The 22885-nt window shown below is 38.6% G+C and overlaps 2 protein-coding genes across 5 annotated transcripts; one reads left to right on the forward strand and one right to left on the reverse strand.

Annotated features, from left to right (window-relative positions):
* Positions 1-830: 830 nt before the first annotated feature.
* LOC311278489 (uncharacterized protein) lies at positions 831-13599 on the reverse strand. Of its 4 annotated transcripts, none has more exons than XM_084389376.1 (9): positions 13559-13599; positions 8012-8185; positions 7764-7921; positions 6166-6364; positions 3715-3811; positions 2841-3012; positions 2607-2756; positions 1367-1488; positions 831-1095 (listed from the first exon to the last, which is right to left on the reverse strand). In XM_084389376.1, exons 2-9 carry the CDS (start codon positions 8122-8124, stop codon positions 1027-1029), a joined length of 1080 nt encoding a protein of 359 aa, XP_084245502.1. In that variant the 5' UTR covers positions 8125-8185; positions 13559-13599; the 3' UTR covers positions 831-1026. The 4 variants fall into 4 exon arrangements, with proteins under 4 accessions (XP_084245502.1, XP_084245499.1, XP_084245501.1 ...); XM_084389373.1 differs by lacking the exon at positions 13559-13599 and adding an exon at positions 8634-9064; XM_084389375.1 differs by lacking the exon at positions 13559-13599 and adding an exon at positions 8975-9063.
* Positions 11973-22745, forward strand: mecp2 (methyl CpG binding protein 2). Its single transcript, XM_084389370.1, has 3 exons — positions 11973-12122; positions 19010-19378; positions 20475-22745. Exons 1-3 carry the CDS (start codon positions 12091-12093, stop codon positions 21703-21705), a joined length of 1632 nt encoding a protein of 543 aa, XP_084245496.1. The 5' UTR covers positions 11973-12090; the 3' UTR covers positions 21706-22745.
* The last annotated feature ends 140 nt before the right edge of the window (positions 22746-22885 follow it).

The following is a 22885-nucleotide window of genomic DNA, read 5'->3' on the forward strand; positions in this document are numbered from 1 at the left end:
CATTTGGGCGGATATAATTGGGTGTCATTAGGTTAATAGCACTCCATTGTCATATAACCTTTTATGGCACATGATTCATTGTGTAAATGAATTATGACTGCATTTAAGATTCAACTTGCATGTCCAATCGCATTCTTAAATATAAAAAATATATTTTTTTAAATGTCCAACATTAATTTAATAACTCAATTTGTCATGAAAATGTGTAAAAACAAAACTCAATGGTCCTAACCAAAAGATTTCCTGTAAGCAATATAATATCTTTTTCAATTCTTGTTATCTCAGAGTAAAAAATTACTTTGACAAGCCCATGACAGGTTTTTTTGATATTACCCCGACCCTTTGCCTTTCTGTCAGCAGCGTGAACCTTCTGAGTGTGTTTTCCCATAAATGAACATGTTATGGGTGGAAAGAGCGCCATCAAACTCTGTAATGTTTATACAAGTTGAGTTGAGCCAGTAGATTCTGTCCAGCTGCAGGACTGGATCTCTTCACACGTCTCTCTACGCAATGCGTTTTTTGGATGTTTATCATCATTGCAGGTATAATGAGGTTCACACGATTTCAAATCTATTCCTGCATCTGTCATATAGTACAGAATTCAATCCATTTTTGACTTAAAAAGAGCAAAAAAGGACCTACCCACCACTAACTACAGTATTTGACTAGGAAGGTGGTTTGAGCCTTTTCTATAATTGGTGGCGTCAATTACACAGTTTGACCATTAGATGTCAGTCTTGCTTAGAAAGTCAGATAAACAATTTACCTGTCAAACTCATAGTAAAGGGGAACAGGTTTTCTGATACAGTAGTTAAAACGGACAGTTTCTTAAATCGCTACACTGGAATTTATTTATTGGATATTTAAAAACAAAACAATAAAAACAACATACATTAAGAACAGATGAAACGTCCTTGATCTTTCTGACCTTTCAAAGGGTTCAGTTCTTTCTGATGATCTGGCATCTCTGCCATCCAAAGATCTGGTCCAGTGATTAGCAATAAAACATTTTCCAGATATTCTGCATCAGTCCTTCACTCGGCTAACTTCTGAACCGCACAAAGATTTCCGACTTCTCAGGCTATACCTCGGCTGCTGGGGAAACGATGCAAATATATTAGCAAACGGACATTTGCAATCAAATCCACAGCTGGACAATACGTGCCCTGCAGTTTTTGCAATAGACATGCACAATTGCTAGAGTTTCATGACAGAACTTTGTATTAAAGGGGCCATTATCAAAAACTTCCTCCAGAAGTTATTTAATAATAAACTTCCTGGAATGAAACCACATTAGGGTGAGTAAACAATGACAGAAATATCCCTGAAACATTAATACAATTGATGTATTGTTGTGCAACAGTACCTCATTGTCATCCACCAGCACACTGTAGACCGTGGCGGAAGACATCCGCGAACGAGACCCTGAGGCGCGCCGCTGACGTCTCTTCAGGGCTTCTGAGGTGCACTGTGTCTCGTGATGTCTGGCTGATGATGACAATACAAATTTGCATTGGAATTAGGATTCATTTAACAGGGTTTCTGCAGGTTTTATGAAGGTAATTATTTTCAATAATTTTATCACTTAAAACTCATCTTTGATCGCCAAAATGACATATTTAAACGTTTTTTTCCCTGAAAAAAAAAAAAAATCTTCATGCCTTAAAATAGCTTGAATGCAACTCTACACCCTAGCCTCATTTAGTATATGCAGTTCTATGAATATGCAAATGAGCCCCGCCTCCAGTCACACCAGCTCACAGATTCACAAGTTGAGGTGATTGGTTGCAAGGTAGTTTGTGGCTTGATTTCAAACCACAGTTTTGAGACTGTTTTAAGGAGAAAATACTCAGCAATGGTGCTGACTTATGCATTTGCACTGGGTTTGTCTCAAAGCATATCAAAAACACCACACAGACATATAAACAACATTAAAAACTTGATTTTGTAATCAAAAACTTGAAAATGTAAGGAATAAATTGACAACTGTCTAACGATTCTTAAATCAAGATACATTTACATGATATGCAAAACAACAAAATATAAAGTTAGCTTTCTGTGAAATTGATCAAAATGAAGCAAGTTTATAATTAAAAGCAGAACAAATATCTGTCAATGCAATCAGAAAAATCTACTTCATTCATAGGGATGTTTTCATAACTCATTGACAGATATTTGTTTTTGTTTCAAGTATAAACTCACTTGATTTTGCTCAGGTTGCCAAGACTTCATTGTACATTTGCATCTCAAAGTAAATGCACCTTGATTTAAAGATGTTTCTATATTCGTATTGGAATCAGGACAAAAACACTGAAGGAGGAAGCAATGCATGCAACATTTAATCCCATGACTTTCTGCTTTGATTTCAGAGCTTTATTTGTGTAAAGGCGAATTAAGACTTTTTAAGTCCCACGGAAACCCTGTTTAAGGCTAGTTCAACATATTAGAGTGATAGCTGAAATATTAATCCATATTACATAATGCTGAACTGCATATCTTTCATAAAACAAATTTACATCACCATCTGAGCACAAGTCACCTTGTGAAACATGCAGATTGACTCCTGCTCAGATTAAAATGCCAACACTTTTGGAAGCAGTGCTTACTGTCATGAGACGGAGAGAACGTCGACAGGGCCGCACTCACGACGCTAGAGGGATGCAGAATCACTAAACTGTCATCTCTCTCCTCCCACTTGCTTTCCCAGTGTTTTCGTCTGGATCTCTTCCATTCATCCACAGACGCCGAGATACATTCTAGAAGGTATCACGTTAAAGATCAAGAACAGATTCTGGAACTAAACCCTTTAAATATCAATGAACCTGCTCTCTTGGAGATACCTGCTTTCTGCAAGGCCTGCTGAAGATCAGAGCGGGTCTCTTTGAGCTCCTTGAGGATTTCAAGACTCTCTCGGCTGATATTCCGGTAGCGCAGAGAAAAGTACAGCAGAACAAGGCAGCCGACAATGACCATGGTTTTTCTTAGAAGCCCAACTAAAAAAGTGATTTTCTCCTATGCAAAAAAATCCCAATAAAACCATGATTGACAGTATGCAGATTCATTTTTTATTATTTAATTCCACACATTTTAAACCTATACAATTGTGGCGGTGTTGACTTTAAAAATGTTTTTTTACATATCAGGGTTCCAGGGAGGGTTTTTGTTGTCGTTTAAAGAAATCAAATCAAGTGCAACACTCTTGTTTATGCAATTAACATACTAATACAAGGGACAGAGAATATGATTGAAAATGCAACTTTTAATGACTTACGCAGTAACAAAATTCTGTTGAATTTGGGGAAACCACTTGAACCATTTGTTGTGTTAAGCGATTTCAATTACTTTTGTTTGAATTGTTCATTGCAAACAGCTGAAAGTCTGTAAAGTTTGCCAATAAACCTGATTTGCAATGGGGGTTGAATAACTTGAATGCAACTGTACATATTAACAATGTGCAAGAAAGTAAACCATGGTTTAGGCCCAAGCACAATTACTCTGTAACACTGCACAAAACAGATTAAAAAAAGATTTTAAGAAGAGGGGAACATTTAATGTTCAATAGCAAGAAAGAAAGACAAACTTCAGCCTCTTTGTCACACTCACAGAAACAAAAAAACACAAAGTTGATCAAAACAATGGTTAAAAACCCGACCGTAAATTAGGCATGTAAACAAGAAACAAGATTATACCATTTACATTACTGGACCGTCTTACCATCTGTTGAAAACCATGGTCTTCATTTTCCAACACCGTCTTACAGATCATCCTTTCAAGGTATATATTCAAAGCCACGAGCCCAAAAAGGAAAAATCTAAAATGAAACATGATGCATCGATGTCAATGTCGGAGTACTTTTTATTAAAAAGGTCAATATTAAGGTCATTGTACTGAGAAACACACTCAAACTTCAAAACAACCTCCCAGTCCAAAAAGAGACAATTTATTGGAAATAAGCTTCTTAAACGGCTTTTTCCAAACTTGCAGAAGATTCTGTGCCCAGTTGTTCAAAAGTAATCTGATTGGATTCCGGCTATCAGTTGGATCAAATCTTGAAAATGGGTTGTTTAAAAGAAAATTTAATCACAAAATCTAGGCCTGGTTTCACAGACAGGGCTTAGATTAAAGGAGAACTCCGGTCAATTTTAACATTGAGCTCATTTTTTTGTAAATTTGGAGTGCTGTCAATACAGAGAACAACGACAAAAATCGGTGTTGCCTACACCGTGTTATTCTCTTTTTAAAATTTGCACCCTGTTGACTTCAATGGGGCAATGTTTAAACCTGCTTTTAGCCTCTTAACATCCTTGATGTGTCATTACAAGTGCACAGCCATGTGAGTGATTCCTTCAGAGTGAACGCGAGTCAATCTGACTGCAGTAGATGTGAAAGATATGAATAAAAATGATGTTTATTCAGCCAGCGCAAATACCTGTATTTACATCCTGTTTTCGGTCGAAGTCCATAGTAATCGATTGTCGAGTTCACGCGCGTGATCATAGGTACTAAACCAATGCGCGTGAACTCGACAATCGATTACTATGGACTTCGACCGAAAACAGGATGTAAATACAGGTATTTGCGCTGGCTGAATAAACATCATTTTTATTCATATCTTTCACATCTACTGCAGTCAGATTGACTCGCGTTCACTCTGAAGGAATCACTCACATGGCTGTGCACTTGTAATGACACATCAAGGATGTTAAGAGGCTAAAAGCAGGTTTAAACATTGCCCCATTGAAGTCAACAGGGTGCAAATTTTAAAAAGAGAATAACACGGTGTAGGCAACACCGATTTTTGTCGTTGTTCTCTGTATTGACAGCACTCCAAATGTACAAAAAAATTAGCTCAGTGTGAAAATTGACCGGAGTTCTCCTTTAAGCCAGGAGCAGGCCTTGAGTGAATTCCTTTAAACGTGTCTTACATTACTGGTGTGTATTTTTTTAAAGATATGTCAGTGCAAGTTGCTTTCAGTTAAGACAGCTCACACATGCATTTTAATCTGAGACTAGGCTTAAGCCTGGTCTGTGAAACCAGGCACCAATCTTGGTTTTGATCTGAATCAAATCATCAGTTTGTGCTGTTCATTTTAGTAGGATTACTAAATCCTGGACCTTCCTAAATTTAAAATCCTTAAATCCTAAATTTGGATTATAAAATACAGGATTATCCTGATCCCAGCAGAAGAGTGGATTCCAGCCACAAATAACAAAACTGGTAAAAAAAATACAACATTCGTATATTGTAATGTATACACACATTTATAATTTTATTTTGCTGTTTAACCGTTAAAGAAATAAATTAGAAGTAGACATTAGGCTACCCATTAACAGTACAGTAAAAAAAAAAGGCATACAATTATCCCCCAAACAACTGTCAATATCAAACTAAATTAATATATATAAAAAAAGATATATCTATTTTTTTAAATTGCTGTATATAAACAACATTGGCACAATCATCAGAGATGAGTCAAGTCAAGTAGTTTCTAACAATTGCATCCCTTGTTGCATGTATATTTGTTTGTTTTTGTTGTGGATCACATGGCTACGGAAACCCTACTGGGACATGGTGATGGGAGGAAAAATTCATTTTAATGCTTTTGCATTCTCTCAAGAAACACTGAGTTCACTCTCAAAACTTTTGATTTCTTTACGAAAGAAGGAAGGAATTCTGTGGTGTGTACGTTCCCAGAAGAAAACTCAATTACAATTCTCAGGGAATAGAGAATAACTATTTCTTAAGAATAAGAAACAACAGCAACATTACACAAGAAAGTTGAAGATATAAAAAAAAGTATAATATGACCCCTTTAACAGTCTGAATGGCACATTTCAGTGTGGATTGTTTTGTGATCATCTCACAATATAATACAGGCTGTTATTGAAGGATATGACAGTTAAAAACAACATTGTTACAAAACCTGTAGCTTCTGACTAAAAGTGAAGCACCATTTCTCATTTCAGATGCATAGAGATTTAAACAAAAATAGGGAAAAAAGGGCCATTTAATTCTTCAGAAAAGGGTCTGAAAAGGTCATGAAAAACTCATTTATACTTTGGCAAAAAACTCTATAATTATACAAATTATAATCTTTTGACTATTCCTACAGCATTATCTATTCTACAAGCACTGTCGGCACTGACTGACTGGTTTATACTCACCTGGCTCCAGCTGTACGTCGCACAGAGGTCAGAAGATAAGAGGCGCCAATGCCCAGAGCGTTGTAGAAGAGGGAACTAAACGTGTGAGTCTCAGACATGATGAAGCTCTGGAGGAACGCTACGCGGTTAAAGATTTCCGCAAATGCCACCTGCTGCTCCTGCGCAGAATGCCTCATCTCCACAAATACATCTTTCAGTCCTGAAACATTCAAGCATTTTAGCTCAGTTTGGATTATAGCACACATGCAAAGAATGAACTAAAAGAGAAGACAAATTGAGGTCAAGCACATGCTTCAGTTTTATTTGCAGTGATTGCCTCATCTCTACAACATGCTCAAATTAGACTAAAATGATCTACAAAACAGTTGGAATGGAGTCTGCATGTTAAGTGGTTAAGCGCGAATTAATTGCAGAATAAATTTAATTAATTGCAGAAACTTGCAAGAACTGTAATAAAAAGTAAGGGGGCCTCGGATTGTGCTAGAAAAAAGCCCCGCCATCACGCCGTGCAGACGCCAGGGTCTCTGTGCGAGTTCAGAATTTAGCTAGTTAAGTAATATCATATGAGCAAGAGTGCTGTTTTCCCGAATATCAGCATGTTTGCAGATGTCATTCATTTTATTCAACAGTTCAATGAACAATAAGTTAATATTAGGTGACTTACGTTCTAGACTCAGAATATTGTCTGTTTTTGCTTTATTTCTCCAATAAAAATAATTCCAAACAAATCCACAACAGAGCCATTGCATGTCTCCGAGCAACACAGGGATGTTTCCTTACTGAATGAATCCATGTTTTTGAACAAATCATTCTAATGAATGACTCAACGACTCACTCATACCTGAATGAATCAGGCATTTTGAACGAATCGATTGAGTGAATAATTCAATGACTCACTCGTTAAGACAATGAGTTACCGCCACCTACTGGCAGTTAAGTTTCATATTTAAAAGTAGAATTTCACAATGGTTTAAAGAGATAGAATGCGTAGATAGTGGTAGATACAATGCATTTATAAATAGACTATTATGAGTGAAATATGAGATACCATTGTAGAATAATAAATTAATTGCAGTCGCACTGCATGAAATGCTTGTCTGACTTTTTTTTTTTCTTATATGGGGGCCTCCAACTGTTTCTTTGAAACAGGCCTTTGAATTGCAAAGGCCGCCTCTGCTAGGGATATATTGGTAACATATTAGTCATTATCAGCAAATATTAAAGTTAGGGGTTTTTTTTTATTACTGATATTGAATGTTTCATTATTCACACTAATTTTCCCAGTTTTCACATTTAAATTACCTTCTTTAAAAACATTAATAATACTGTTAAATGTAATTCTATCAAATTTTAAAATAAATTGTATTTTTATACTATACATTATACATCCATATACTGGCCAGAATTTCAACATCATAGTAGCATCCCTATTAACTACATGCCATGAAAGTTTCTCAGATTACCTCAACAGTATTATCTTTCTATTTTAAATGTATATTTTGACATTTTATTGCGAACTCTTTTACTGTCAGTGATTCTAAACCAAATGACACACTTCCATAAGCATATTCACTTCTCATTTAGATAGTAACCAGCACCTTGAGTTGAGTCCTGCAGGGTGCTCTTGAGTTCCTCTCCATTGCGAAGGATGCTCTCCTGGGATTTCAGCGCGGCACTTTGGGCCACAACCAGATCTTCTGCCATCCGCTGGGTAGATGCCAACTGCTCCGCCACCCCTGCTGAACTCTCAGTCAACCTGAAACACAGATGAACATCGGCTTACGTTAATATTTTATACACATAAATACCCTTCATATTCGAAATATGCACCTAGGGACCTTTGTACCTGTAAATGGTGTTCTCAGCTCTTTGTTGCCAGCGCTCACTCTGCAAATAATGACATATACTGTGTGCATGGGTAAAAAACTCAGTGTAGGTGTTGAAGGCCACAGGATCCATGTCTTGTGTGCAGGTTTTGACATCACTGCCTTCAGGACACTCTGGGAAACTACGACCTGACCTGCAATAAAATTAGAGACAGAATACAGGGAAAATTGTATGTTGAATGAAGCCACAACACTGTGGCTAAACTAGTGCTTCTCAACTGGTTCAGTTCGGATACAGTCATAGACAGCAGGGAAAAGACTATGATAAATGTCTTCTGGATGGATGATAGAGAGCAATAGACAGACAGATAAATAGAGATACGAATAGAACGATAGACATATAAAGACAGATATACAGATAGATAGATCTATGACAGACTAAACTAGCCTAAATGGAGCTCAAACGAGGCTAAACTGGTTTGCAGATCTCCCAGTCTGATCTGTTGGCGTTTTGGGAATTAGTCAGGATGGGTGATCAGATGAAAACCAGCTTGGCCAGGCTACGAGATCTTCTTAAACCACCTAACAACCTTTAGCTGGTTCAACGAGTTTCAGTTGATTCCTGTAAAATGAGCTCTTGACCTTTGCAGGTGGCAGTGTGTGAAGGACAAGGCAATCTTGCTCTGCACATCATCACTGAAATCTTTGCAGCTTGACTGTATTTTCTCCAGCGCTCGAGACCAACACGCGCCATAACGCGGCTGCTGCGACAGTTCACGCACTCGCAGTAATTCCACGCGGCCCTTGTCCTCTAAACTTCTATCGCTACTCACGGCACAGACAACAACTGCGATGCCCAAAAATGCCGTGGTCCACATTGCAGACCGCGTGGAGTTTATGAACACACAACAGAGGTGATTTAAAAGAAATAATCTGTATTATATGACTAATACAAAAACCCAAAAGCTTCACAGCACGCGCACCACGCCAGCGTTGAGCGTTCAGTTCATTTGTCTCATTAACCACCATGGATGTGGTTCCGCCTACAGGCTGAGTGAATGTGGCCTGTGGTTGCGTTAGTCCACGCTAGGTTCAATCTTAAGTCAGTTTGATACGTTTGCAGAAGAGGGGTAGGGTTAGTGTAAGGGGAGAGAATATACAGTTTGTACAATCTTTATGTCTATGGAAAGTCCCCATAAAACATGAGTGTGCGTGTGTGTGTGTGTGTGTGAGAGAGAGAGAGAGTGAATTATGGGTCAAATATTGTGTAAAATGTTTTTAATTTTGTGCAATTTTGTGTAAATTCATTCACAATCATAAAATTATATGCATCATTGTATACATCATTATGTAGGCCATAGGTTCAACCTTCACTAAAGCGTTTGTTGATTATATATTCATTTGCCACCAACAACAACAAAAAAATATATATACATTTCAATAATACACTGTGTTTACTGTATTTTTGATCAAATAAATGTAGCCTTGGTGAGCATGAGACAAAAACATTTAAAAAAAAAAAATCTCATTGACCCTTTTGAACTTTTGAACCAACACATCACAGAAAACTTTCTGCATTTTTACATTTTCAAAAAACATCACTATTATTTATAAGCTGTTTTTCTCATGGGGACCAAAAAATTTAATTGTTTGTTAAAATGTGTTACAAATGTTACAAGTTTTTGGTACTGAGAAGGAAGTACCACCGCATCTAAAAATGGAGACCTGTTAGGCCTTGCATTATATCACTCCATCACAACTTTTTTGTGTGTCTTCCAGGAAAGGTCAGAAATGAAGCAGTGCCTGCTGTAAAATTTCTATTGAAAATGACAAAAATGCCCCAGATTTAAAATGTGGATCCAATAGGCCTATATGTCCTGGTAGTGCAGTCATCTGTTTATTTTTTTCTATTTCATTGATCTGTCGTGATGGGTAGGTCTATGGATTTAGTGCCTCTCAAGACATTAGCTGTCAGATTTATTCTGTTTTCACTGTTATACATATTTCACACTGTTTCAACAGCAAGTGTGTACCCAAGCAAGTGTTTTCTGATTGCAGGAGGACAAAACTAAGCTCAACTGAATGTTAAAAAAACAGTCCCAACAACTCCAAAAGCTAAAACAGAAATCCAAATCTCTAAAAATCTTACCATGTAAAATCTAAACATGGACGGGACATATATTTGAAATGAGAGTGTTTATTGATGCTATCGTGCGCATTGATGTTGAATACATTTTAAAGGTAACAGTTATTTGTGTATTTATTTTCTGCTTTCTGCCAAGTCTCAATATACCACGTTTATAGCCATCTGAGAAAAGACATGGGACAAACCCTAGTACTCTCAATTCCTCTTTTGATTTTTTTTCTTACCTCATTATCACATTCATGTGTCAAAAGAGGAAGTTGGAAAAAAAATAATTACACACTTCAACCATGCAAACATCACCCCACAGCATGCACTTGTTGATTGTTCACATGGAAATGTCAGTCTGTCATGACAACTCTCGGGAAATTGGTATGGTAATAGAGACTGGCATGGTAATGGATATGGCAATGTTAATGTATTTGGTCTTGGCGGAATAGATATGCTACTCTGCTGCTGCAGAGTAAGTATGAGACTTGCTACTGCTAATACATTCACAGACATTGCTGTGAGCATGTAAGACATGCTGCTACTGCACATGAAACATACATTAAATAACACATCGCTGTAGCAGATCTATACAGGTGGAGCTGGGAAGGGTGGAGGGTTTTTGAAAGCGTACCAGCAACACCCCAGTATTTGTTTGAAGGTTGAGCCGCAGCTCATTGGATGCTGATGCAACAGCAACCAATCAGCTGTGCGATGTAGATAATGATGTGGTCTACCAAATGAGTAAAAGACTTATCAGCCTGCACCATCTAGAGTTTCATGCCAGAAATGTGTGTGTGTGTGTGTGTTGTACAACTATCTTTGTGAGGACCAGTTTGAGTTTTAGACCATTGGAGTGAGGACAAAGAGAGTAAAGTGAGGACATAATGGCCGGTCCTCACTTTCTGAGACCTGTTAAAGGCCTGTTTGAGGGTCAAGACTTGGTTTTAGGGATAAGGTTATAATTAGGTTAAGGGTAGGTTTAGGGTAAGGGTTAAGGTTAGGCACTTAGTTGTGATGGGTAAGGTTAGGGTAAGCGGCAAGAGAATGCATTGTGTCAATGAATGTCCTCATAAAGATAGATGTACAAGAATGTGTGTGGTGTCCTGGTAAACCCTATAGAGACAAAATGTCCCCACATTAGTTGGCAATATCCGAAATCCTTGTCATTTTTGGTCCCCATGAGGAAAACAGCTTATAAATCATATAGGCTACTAAGTGGTTGTTGTTGTTGTTGTTGTTTTTTTTTGAAAATGTAAAAATGCAGAAAGTTTTCTGTGATGGGTAGGCTTTAGGGTATAGGGCTAGTGTAAAGGGATAGCATTCAGTTTATACAGTAGCTATAAAAATCATGATGTCTATGGAAAGTCCCCAAAAAAACATGCAAACACAATGTGTGTGTGTGTGTGTGTGTGTGTGTGTGTGTGTGTGTGTGTGTGTGTGTGTGTGTGTGTGTGTGAATTAGATAAAACTGCAAATGTCTATTCAATTTTAAAAGTTTTTTTTGTTCATTTAAAAAATTGTTTTATTTAATTCATAATTTGTTTCCTTGTTTATTAGTGGAAGACTAGTCTTCCCTATATGAGGTGCAGACCTGTTTGAAAAGGGTTTTTTAAATCTGCACTTTTATCACAAGACAAAAATATCTGAAAACACATTCAAAACCTTGATATGAATTTATCTTAAGGAAACAGGGCTTTATCACAGAACGAAATAATACAGTTATGCACTGTTATTCTGGTGTGCAATGCAGCTTTCCTCGCCCTGGACGTTGTTCCCCTCTCTAGTTATATCCACTTCTCAGCTCTCGCGAGAACGAACTCGTTACCCCCTTTCCCTTCCACCCCACCTCTCGCGAGAACTCACGTCCGACGGATGGTGTTGTGTTAGAGGGAGTGGGAGAGGAGGGTGAGGGGTACCCACAAAGATGTTGCGTGATTTTTTGGAAATTTATTTATTTAAATAAAAATGGCCGCCGCAGAGAGCGGAGAGGAGAGACTGTAAGTGTGAACCGCATCCATTCCCATTGTCACGGCTTCCAATGTCAGGCGTCGCGAGCGGCGATGGCGTAGGTTTTGATCGTCGCTGTGATATTTTGTCAGGCAGGCTGAGGGGGGAATGTTAGCCGCGCTAGCCCGCGAAGGCGTTGAGAATACGTCACTCGTATTTCTCCCGCTCTTTTTCCACGATCAACGGACACATTGTGCGGCACGAGAGCTGCGCGCTTTATCCCAATGTGTGTGTTTGCTGTCGATTTCTGGCGTTACTTCAAAAACTCCTCTAAAATGTAGCGCGAATGGCTGCCTAGGGGGTTTGGACGCACACATGTTTTGTTTTGCTGATATTCGTGTCTCTTTCGCGTGAATGTTACGCCGCTCCCGTGTTGTTTAATTCGAAGTGTTCGCTAGCTGTCAAAAACAGCAGACTGAAGTAAGTTAGCTTGCTTGTGTTGTGGCGCTGCAGGACAAGGCAAGGGACCGAAATGAGATTTGCTCCAGATAGATTATGCCTGTCCTGGCGTGGAATTACTTGACTAAGTGCTTAGAAACGAGGTTAAGATGCGTTTTAGTTCAGTGTTGTGGTGTGGCGCCGTGTAGGTTGCTGTACATCATCAGGTACCAAGTTTGCATATGCAAGCAAGTTGGCCAATGTGCTATTTCTCTGTCTGATGTCACTGCGTGTGTGTCTGTGTTGTTATTGCTGCTCATTTTGCCCCTGCAGCATGCAAACCATGTAACTCCAGGTGCAAAACACTGTTTTTGTGACTGTTGTTCTTCTCGCATCACTGGAAACTGAAATAGATAGTGAGCAGCTTGCTTTAGCAGTGCACAAGGCACTCCCATGTGATAGCAGACTGGTGATATTGTTGAGCTGCTGACTTCCGGTAACCAGCTAACGGATCTAGCAGCATCATATTTGTCTATATGTGCGTGTGTGTGGTCGACCGCAAGGCTATTTTGCACAAACGGAGTAACACGGAAAACACACTTGCTCATGTCTTTGACACACACTTGTGACATGTCTCGAAGGCTGAACTTGAATCCTGTGCAACTTCTTGCTGCTGTTGTTGCATGCTCCATGAATTACAAGGGCAGGTACTGGGTCATTTGGTCTAGATGACGTTGAATTTGGAATATTTTATAGTTTTATCCAAAACTGATTATTATTTTTTAACGTTTATCATGGAAGTAATGTGGTCACTAAACTATAATGTTGTTTGAAATGGGGCAAATATATTTTTCACTCATTAGAAAGTTCCAATAAACATGTTATAATCTTTCTGACTTCAACCACAGTTGTTCATGCTGGCTAAACACGATCCTTGATGAATGTCCAGCATGGTATATTTTGTTCTTATCTTACTTGTTCCTATTTATGAATTGTTCTTAAAGGGTTAGTTCACCCAAAAATGAAAATTATCCCATAATTTACTCACCCTCAAGCCACCCTAGGTTTATGTGACTTTCTTCTTTCAGCCAAACACAACCGGAGTTGTATTAATAAATATCCTGGCTCTTCCAAACGTTATAATGGGAGTGAATAGAGTTTTTGAAGCTCCTAAAAGCACATCCATCCATCATAAAAGTAGTCCATACGGCTCCAGGGGGTTAATAAAGGCCTTCTGAAGCGAAGTGATGCATTTTTGTAAGATAAATATCCATTTTTATAACTTTTTAAACTATAATCACTGGCTTACGGTAACGGCCGCTCGCGAGTCTTGTTTAAGTGACCTCTGACCCGACGCATGACGTATTGACGAACGCAAAAGCGCAGAGGATAGAGCAAAACAAAACGGCGGTCACGAATTAGAAGTCTAAAATTTGAATTTTTAAAGGGAAATGTCATTATAAATATGGATATTTTTCTCACAAAACCGCATCGGTTTGCTTCAGAAGGCCTTTATTAACCGTCTGGAGCCGTATGGATTACTTTTATGATGGATGGATGTGTTTTTTTTGTAGCTTCAGAAACAAACTCAGGCTCCATTCACTCCCCATTATAAAGCTTGGAAGAGCTAGGATAATTTTTTTTAATATAACTTTGATTGTGATTAGCTGAAAGAAGAAAGTCATACACCTAGGATTGCTTGTGGGTGAGTAAATTATGGGATTATTATCATTTTTGGGTGAACCATGTAAGATCAGAACATGAGCTGTCTAATGCAGATATTAATTGATTTCCATCTGAGTTTCAAGGCCTCCTGTGCACAATAATGTGAAACTTAATAATGCCCAATAACAATTAGCTTTCATCGTGATTCTTTAATTGACCTGCCCCTGATAAGTTGTGACTTAAAGAAAAACTTACAGTGTGGTGGTGGTGTTCATCTCATAAATGGTTAGTTCATGCATAAGGTCATAAATTATTTCATGGCTAATGAACCGAATATCTCATCTAGGGGTGGGCGATATACCGGTAAGACACTATTAACCGGTAGAATCTAGAAAAGATTTTGGACTATCGTCTCTATTGCAGTTGCGTTCACGTGATGTTGCTGTGCTGTGTGGTCATAAAAGCTTATCATTTTGAATGCATTTTTAAGCATTGCTGTTTTAAAACAAGTGATTGAAGCGCAATAAGCAGCGAAAGAGAACTCGTGTTGTGTTCGATCGTGTGCTGTGTGAAGCTGCTGCTCATAGAGCATGTGAATACTGTACTTTTTGACACTTTATTGGGCTTGACCAGACCAAATACACACACTTATGTGTCAGAATGGAAGTATCCACAGTCATTTATGTCTGAAGTGAATGTAAACAGTTGAGTTTATCAGTGCAGTGACAGTAGCCTAATATACCTGTCGTTAATGTTAATCAAACGAGAAAATAACTCGCTGCTTCTGACTGAATCACTTTTGTTACTTTAATAAGAATACATTTATATTTAATTTACACAGTGAACTACGCAGCGTTTTTTTTTGTACATTTAATTACTTTTGACTTGACTTGACTTTTTACAATTTCTGTAGTATTTCTTATTTAATGCTAGAAGTTTTTCAGGTAGGTCTATTTCATTTGTCTCTTTGTTCTACTGTAGTTTTGTCCTATTTTTTTGTTCTTATTTTATCACTGACTGTTTACTTGTCTTCAATAAGCTTGTGTTTTTTTTTTTTTTTTTTTTTTTTTAAATCATAAAAACCTTATTTAAAGCAAAAAGAACTATATTGTGATATATATCGTTATCGTGAAATAAAATGACTCATATCGTGATATAAGATTTTGGTCATATTGCCCACCCCTAATCTTATCTATGCCAAACGAACTAGTATCTGCCCTAGTGATAAACTCATGGAGCATGTAACACAACAAGAAGTTGCACATTTTAAGTTGTAATTTACAACATTAAGTTGTAAAATGAAGTAACACGGTTTTAATGTGTAGGGAAAGTGTTTATAGTATGTCCTGTGACTGTTAACAATAACTTTCACAATAAATGGTCCTGCGGTTTGACTGATTTTTAGTCCTTTTAGTCCTTTAGTCCTTAGTACAAATATGGATGTAGTTTCTCATTTTTCAGGTCATAAAAGTTGCATGCATAGTATTTATGTAAAATGTAGAAAAATGCTATGTAAAATATTTATGAATGGAGTTTTGCAAGTCACACACCACAGGGCATGTGAACTTGACAAAAGTGTTTTATGTCAACAAATGTGATGAATTGATGCTGTTTTGTTTTTGCACAACAGGCATTTGATATGAAATAATTTGAGATTTGCCTAAAATAACATTATTATTACTGTATTTTCTTGAATTCTTTATTAACAAAGTGTTTGCAGACATGTATTTGCATGACACTTGCTCTCAAAGATATAAATCAATAAGTCTAGTAAATGTTGTGTCACTGAAGATGTAGCGCAGGACAGGGACGCGTTTTGTTCGTGTTTATTTAAAGGTATAATGGAGGATTTTTTACTTCCGGGTGGATCACCTATACTATTGGTCCTCCTAATTGTCAATCATTCTGGTGAATCAATCAAACTTATTCAAAAAGTGGAGAGGGCGGGTCTTATCTAAAATTCGGAAAGATCCTCCACTATACCTGTGACTTTGTTGTTTTATTCAAAAGTGAATACATCAACTATATCAACTAGAAAGAAACCACATTTTTTTGTTTTGTTTTACTATCACCTTTCTTGATCCTGATTGGTTGAAGGATTCTTTATCTCTTGTCAATCATCAAGCATTCAGATCATATCAAAGTTGCCTGATCCGCTAGACCCTCAACATTATATACTCAGTCATCCGATAAAGCATTGTGAATGACATGATTGAATAAGGCAAACATGCGAACTAAAACAGATTGATTATTAGTAAAAACATTACATTCTAAGTTATGTATACGCCAGAATATTCATATGGAAATACACTTATTTTGAGATTAGGGAAGACAGACTTGATCATGTCATTTGCAGGGCTTTATGGGAGTGGGCGGTCGCTGCTGAACTCTTTTACCACGGTTTCCATTTCCACATAAATGATAATGTGTGGATCTCATTTCAAGATTGTGGATAGTGTCGTTTTTTTTCACCCGCATTTCAGATGTAAATTTAAAAAAAATTAATAATCCATTTAAAAAGAAGAAGTATATAAGATATGATCGCTTAACAGTCGCTGAGCTCTTGAAATGTTTATGTTATTGTTACAAATCAGTTCCTCTGTGGAGAAAATGTGATTTCTGCTTCTGGAACTGGAACTGTTGCGCTCTACTAAAGTTTGAAACTGGTAAAAAATTGCATTGTGGGAAATGCTACTCCACATAATTTGCTCAGGCTGTATAGTGCAAGTTAAATATGCTAGTTATACTTCACTTGCATACTGAAAATATGCGTACTATGAGCAGTGTGTCTAGGGTCATTTCCATGTCAAATCAACCAAATTTCAGAAGCTTCCCCGGCTCAAATATTTTATTTTATTCATATTTTTTTCTGAAGAAAGACAAACTGGGTAATGCAATGTCTTGTAGAGGGAGGGTCAAAATGACAATTTTCACATGAGATTTGGAGCCAGATTACAGGGGGGTAAAAATTACTTTTAAAAAGATGGCAACATCATTATTTTATATTTACACAGAGATTGTTTGGTCATTTAGTTAAATCTGTTGACTTTAGAAATCTTTGTTGCAATTGTATGCCAACGGTGACAGGTCAAAAATGGGGAAAAGCACTTCTTGTGTTTTTTGCATCAAGTTTGCATGCCTGTAACTCAAGATGTATTAGATATTTTAATATCCTTTTAGATTTTGGTTGTTATCAAACACTTCATTTTAAAGGCCCTATATGGTTCAATCCCAGATACGGAGAGTGTGTGAAAATTGTAATTTTGACCACCCTCGACAAAACAGTGAATATACATTCACGACATTTAATATTTTTGCTTTCTTCTTTTATGCATTTCTTTCACCAGAAAAAAAAGATCAAAATGAAAATGTTTAGCCGGGTACCCGAGTTGACACGGAATGATCCTATACTCAAAAATCGGCTAGATAGAATTGAAATATGCATCTTTCTTTGCAATATAGTATAATGATGTGCTATTTCGTACACATGAAACTTGAATAATCTTTAAAAAAAATATATATATATTTGTGATTGTGGTGTGTTTTTCTTTTTTTTGCCGACTGTTATTGATGGTTTAAGTGAGTGTAACATAAAAGAACAGATTAACCAGTCATTCCAGCTTTATCTACCCGGTAAACTTCATGAATGCGTTCATCACTTGACTTTTGTCTTCTCAATTTTAACACTGCACTATTATTGAAAGTGACACAACATTTGAGCTTAGAACATGCTGGTTCTGTTACAATGATCCCAGTCTCTCCACCCTGACAGAGTAACTTAAATGAAATCTAGTAAAAACAGTGTCCTTTAAATCTGGTTTTGTTGTGGAAGTTTTGTATCCCAAAACTAGGGAAGCGGTTCTGAACGATGACTAAAGAAATAAAATATACATAGAATAATTATATATATAAAAAACTTATTTTGGTTAGTTATTTTTTTCTCTTAAAGGTATAGCGGAGGATTTTTTACTTCCGGGTGGATCACCTATACTATTGGTCCTCCTAATTATCAATCATTCTGGTGAATCAATCAAACTTTTCAAAAAGTGGAGAGGGCGGGTCTTATCTAAAATTCGGGAAGATCCACCGCTATACCTTTAAATCTCAGTTGCTGGAGATACGGAAATGATTTAGTTCACAATGTATATTTTTTGTTTATTGTGATGTGATGTTTTAATAGGTTTTAATATTTTGTTCATTGTTCGTTTCTCAAACACCAAGCCACCATGTGGTCATGACAAAAACATACGTATTTAGACTAATCTGCAAAGTAGTAAGGAAAATGAAGTCGATCAGTAATCTCTTTGGTAAAAAACACAAAGAGTTTGTCCGCTTGAGGGACAAGCCACAGACAGGTGGGAAATTCCTTCATCGCCTGAAGACAATGATTCAGCCTCCACGTGGTGGTTTTGCCTCCACGTTTTGGTTTTGTTAGACACACGCCTCTTTACACCTCCAGGGTGATTTCCGTGTGTTTGTATGCACAGTAGAAATCAAATTGAACTTGTTTAATCTGAAATTACGAAATAGACATCCTGAGGATGACGTCCAGAGATGTTAAGATGCGAATTGCGTCAGCTAAGTTTTACGCTAACACTTTAAATTCAGGCCACTTCCCGCCTGCTTGGTGGTGGTATTTAATCGAGCTTGTGTGACCTGAAAATGAGCATGCTTTGAAGCCAAACTATTGAATTGATGATGGCTAACATGCAAATGCAGCACTCTGTCCAGTGAAATACCTCATAGACATTTAGACATGCGCTTGACTAGAATACAGACCCGTAATACTGTCATCCTGTCTCAGTGTGCCACTTATCTCTTGTGTTGTCAGCAGAGGTGAGGACAAGAATGAAGACCAGGAGGGCTCAAAAGACAAGACACAGAAGCAGAAGAAAAACAAAAAGGAACGGCAAGATGTGGAAAAACTCGAGGCCACAGTATCTGTTCCTCCTCCCCCGCGCCTCTTTACGCAGGGGGATGTCGGACAACAGGCGGAGGCAGGGAAGTCTGAACCCATTGACCCCGAAGTTGGAGCTGCTCTCAGCGCTCCAGAATCTTCCGCATCAGCCAAGCAGCGGCGCTCCATCATTCGGGACAGAGGCCCACTGTATGACGACCCTTCACTGCCTCAAGGTTGGACGCGCAAGCTGAAACAGCGCAAGTCGGGGCGATCTGCTGGCAAATTTGATGTCTACCTGATCAAGTTAGTACAAGTTACAGGAAGTTAGGACTTTTTTTGAGAGCAACTGTGATGATATTCCTTTCACAAGGTTGCATTCCAAACGGCAGATGCAACAAATCAGTCATTATTAAAGAGTCACTGACTACTAATTAAAAGATTCACGAGGCGGCATGTTGCAAACACAACAAAACTAAAGCTGTCAACACTGGAAAACCAGTTACGGCCTCAGTTGATGTCCTATATTCCCCGTTTGACTTTTTTTATTTTTTTATTTATAACGATTTTATTTACACATATACTAGATTATTTATACTAAGTACTTCTACCCATCATGCCAAAGCCAGCTTGTGAGGTCTCTCACAATATGTATATGTAGTTGTAACATTATGAATTAAATTGTTTTGGCCCAAACAACGTCATACCAATGTTACTTACTAATATGTTAATGTTTTGAGTAAGAATCCCTCCCATTTTATTGTTGTTGAAGTCTCGAAGTCTGATTTATAGCTGGGTATAGTATTGCCAACTAAAACTAAGACCATTAAAAAAAAACATTTTCGTTACTTAAAATAAAATAAACCTTAATGGAAATAAAATATAAAGTATATACATATTTTTTTTTTTTTTTTTTAGCTAGTTGCCAAGGCAAGTTTGCGTAACTTGTCCCAGCAGTATTTGAAGCTTGATATATTAACTCATTAGTTATTTAATAAATCTGAATTGCATGTGTAGAAAGAGAGAGCTGTGCATTACACTGGTCGGGGACACAGAGATTTGTGTTTTAGAGCTTGATTTACAAGATTTTGTTGTATGGCTAAATAATCAAAGGACGTGAAGTTTATTATTCTTCCAAATAATTTGACATGATGAATAAGGGTGCATGCTGTTGAACACTGACTGATGTGTCACAGTTCCCACAATACTTTATTTTAAAGCATGCTCAATAAGAATAAACATGAAATCAAAGAAAATATTCAGATTTGTACCACATGTGCGTATGATGTACTTGTATGGTTGCAAATTTTGCACACATAGACTTTCTCAAGTTCAAATGTTCTTTCAAATTGATATTAAATTACTGTCATTTCATAGTAATGTGTTTGTTTTTATTTTTCAGCCCAGAAGGGAAAGCCTTCCGCTCCAAAGTGGAGCTCATGGCGTACTTCCAAAAGGTGGGCGATACCACCACGGATCCCAATGACTTTGACTTCACAGTCACGGGCCGAGGAAGCCCATCTCGTAGAGAAAAGAGACCGCCAAAGAAGCCCAAAGTGGTCAAACCCTCCGGTCGTGGGAGGGGCCGCCCAAAAGGCAGTGGCAAGGTACGGCAGGCAACGGAAGGGGTGGCGGTAAAGCGTGTCGTAGAAAAGAGTCCGGGAAAACTCCTTGTAAAGATGCCCTTTGTTGCCCCTAAAACTGAACCCGGGGCTCCATTGGGGCAAGCGGCAGTTGCCAAAGTGCGCCGAGGGCGCAAACGGAAATCGGAACAGGAACCGCCGAGCACCCCCAAAAAACGTGGCCGCAAGCCAGCAGCTGCTTCGCAGTCGGCGGTGGGGACAGGCTCAGCCGCCGCGTACGCCGCCGCGGCCATTCTCACCGCAGAGGCCAAGAAAAAAGCTCAGAAGGAGTCTTCCTTAAAGCCTGTTCAGGAGAGGGCGCTTCCTATCAAGAAACGCAAAACTCGAGAGACTTTGGAGGAGTTGGAGGGATCTACCACCTCTGGAACCACACCGACGGAGACGTTTGCAAAACGACTGATTACATCAACTGTGACCCCTACAGGTGAGGAGGTAGAAACGGGACAGAGGCCTCACAAGCATCCCGGCCGGAAGCACAAAGAGGCATCCACAGACCCAGGGAACGGCAGCAGCAGCAGCGGCAGCGGAACGGCAACCAGCGGCGGAGGACTGAAGAGTCACAAGAAGAGAGATCAGCGAGGGCAGCACTTTAAACACCACCACCATCATCACCACCACCAACACCACCACCTGCAGGCCATGCCGCCCTCCACCTACACTCCGCAGGCTCACCAGCTCTCCCTGGGTCACTCCACGCACGGGGGGCCGCCGGCGCCTGCAACCATGGAAAACGAACCCCAGGACTTAAGCACCTCCAGGCCGAAAGCGGAGCACGTGGCCTGCAGAGAGGAGGCGAGAACTGACAGCTCCTCAAGCAGGGACGCTCAGAACGCAAGCAAGATGGCCTCCGCTGACCTGAGAGGGCAGCAGACGACTGTGATGGGAGAAGGCAAGGAGATGAGAGACATTGTTCCTCCCTCCGCCGTCCCGAGGCCGAGCCGAGAGGAAACGGTCGAGTCCCGGACACAAGTGAGCGAACCAGTGAGCTGACTGACTAAGTGACCGATCGGCAGAGGCGTTGCGCGTGAAGAAGCGGAGGAAGGTCGCAGCAAGACCGAGTGATTTTTCGTTCTTTTTTACTGAGGAAAAAAGAAAAAGGAAACAAAAATATACAAAAATGTAAACGTACTGAAACAAAAGGCAGCTGTTGTGTCTCGTTCTCTCTGTGGGTTGGACGCGAGGCGATAATTCTCTTGCTTCCGGATGAATTCTCTGCTAACCTTTTTCTTTATGGTTTCCCTTTTATTTCCCACTATATCTTTGTATTAGTATATCTTAGCACTCACTTAGACCCGTTATTCCTTTGTCAGTGCTTGTAGGAAGTAGAAACACACTCAAGTGGTAATGGATGCACAAGTCACACGCCATAGTAAGTGAAACTTTCTGATCAGATTGCTCTCGAAAGAACTAAAATGCCTCATAGTCATGTCATCTCAACCCTAGCAAAAAGGTGTCCTATCAGTGTGTTCTCCCTTTTGTGTCATAAAATGAAGGGGCAAATCAGACGTAAAGAAAGCGAGCTGAAGGAAAAAAAAAGGGCCACATTTCCGATCTCCACCTTTCCATTTGAGTCGGACGCAGCTGTCGCAGCATTTGAATTAAAAAACGCTAGCTTAACTCAGACAGAAAAGAACTTCCTAGTTGTGGGTTTGTGCCAAGATGACATTTCCAGCCTGTTGACCTGTGAAGATCAATTGAATTCAGTAGTATTATTTCCTTTTGCCTTGTTGGTATTTTTAGCGCACATATGTATATTAATTATGAGTAGTTTGTTTTAACCTAATCACCGTTTCGGATGTGCCTGAGAAAATGCAACTAGAGCGGACAGCTCTATTTTTCATTTTCTTTGGTGGGGAGGATAAAGCACAAATGTATTTGTTGGGGAATATTGAAAGCACAGTCCAGTGTAGCGTCTGGAGTAGATGTTAACTCAAGGAAAAGAATATTAGAAAAGGAGTTTGTTACGTTTACCTGCTTTTTCCCATTAAGTACAATTTAAATAGTGGCCTTGTGTCCTTGTGACACAGATCCCTAACAAAAAAAAAAAAAAAGCATACCATTTCAAATGTAGCGTTTGGTTTTACTGTGTGGTTATAGATTAATATACCATAGAGCTGCTGTTCTAAAAATGATTCCGACAGGAAAGTTAATAGATCGCTATATATTTATA

Source organism: Rutilus rutilus, assembly GCF_951802725.1.
Source record: "Rutilus rutilus genome assembly, chromosome: 19".
Lineage (NCBI taxonomy): Eukaryota > Metazoa > Chordata > Actinopteri > Cypriniformes > Leuciscidae > Rutilus > Rutilus rutilus.

Bases quoted from the DNA above. Each gene is read 5' to 3' on its own strand.
- LOC311278489 (XM_084389373.1), bottom strand. From the start codon at position 8,869: ATGTGGACCACGGCATTTTTGGGCATCGCAGTTGTTGTCTGTGCCGTG. The intron at 6,365-7,763 runs GTGCTGGTTACT...TGAATGTTTCAG, and splicing joins CCTGCAGGACTCAACTCAAG to GACTGAAAGATGTATTTGTG. The intron at 1,096-1,366 runs GTACTGTTGCAC...TCGTTTCCCCAG, and splicing joins TGCTGGTGGATGACAATGAG to CAGCCGAGGTATAGCCTGAG.
- mecp2 (XM_084389370.1), top strand. From the start codon at position 12,091: ATGGCCGCCGCAGAGAGCGGAGAGGAGAGACT. The intron at 12,123-19,009 runs GTAAGTGTGAAC...TGTTGTCAGCAG, and splicing joins GAGAGCGGAGAGGAGAGACT to AGGTGAGGACAAGAATGAAG. The intron at 19,379-20,474 runs GTTAGTACAAGT...TTTATTTTTCAG, and splicing joins TTTGATGTCTACCTGATCAA to CCCAGAAGGGAAAGCCTTCC.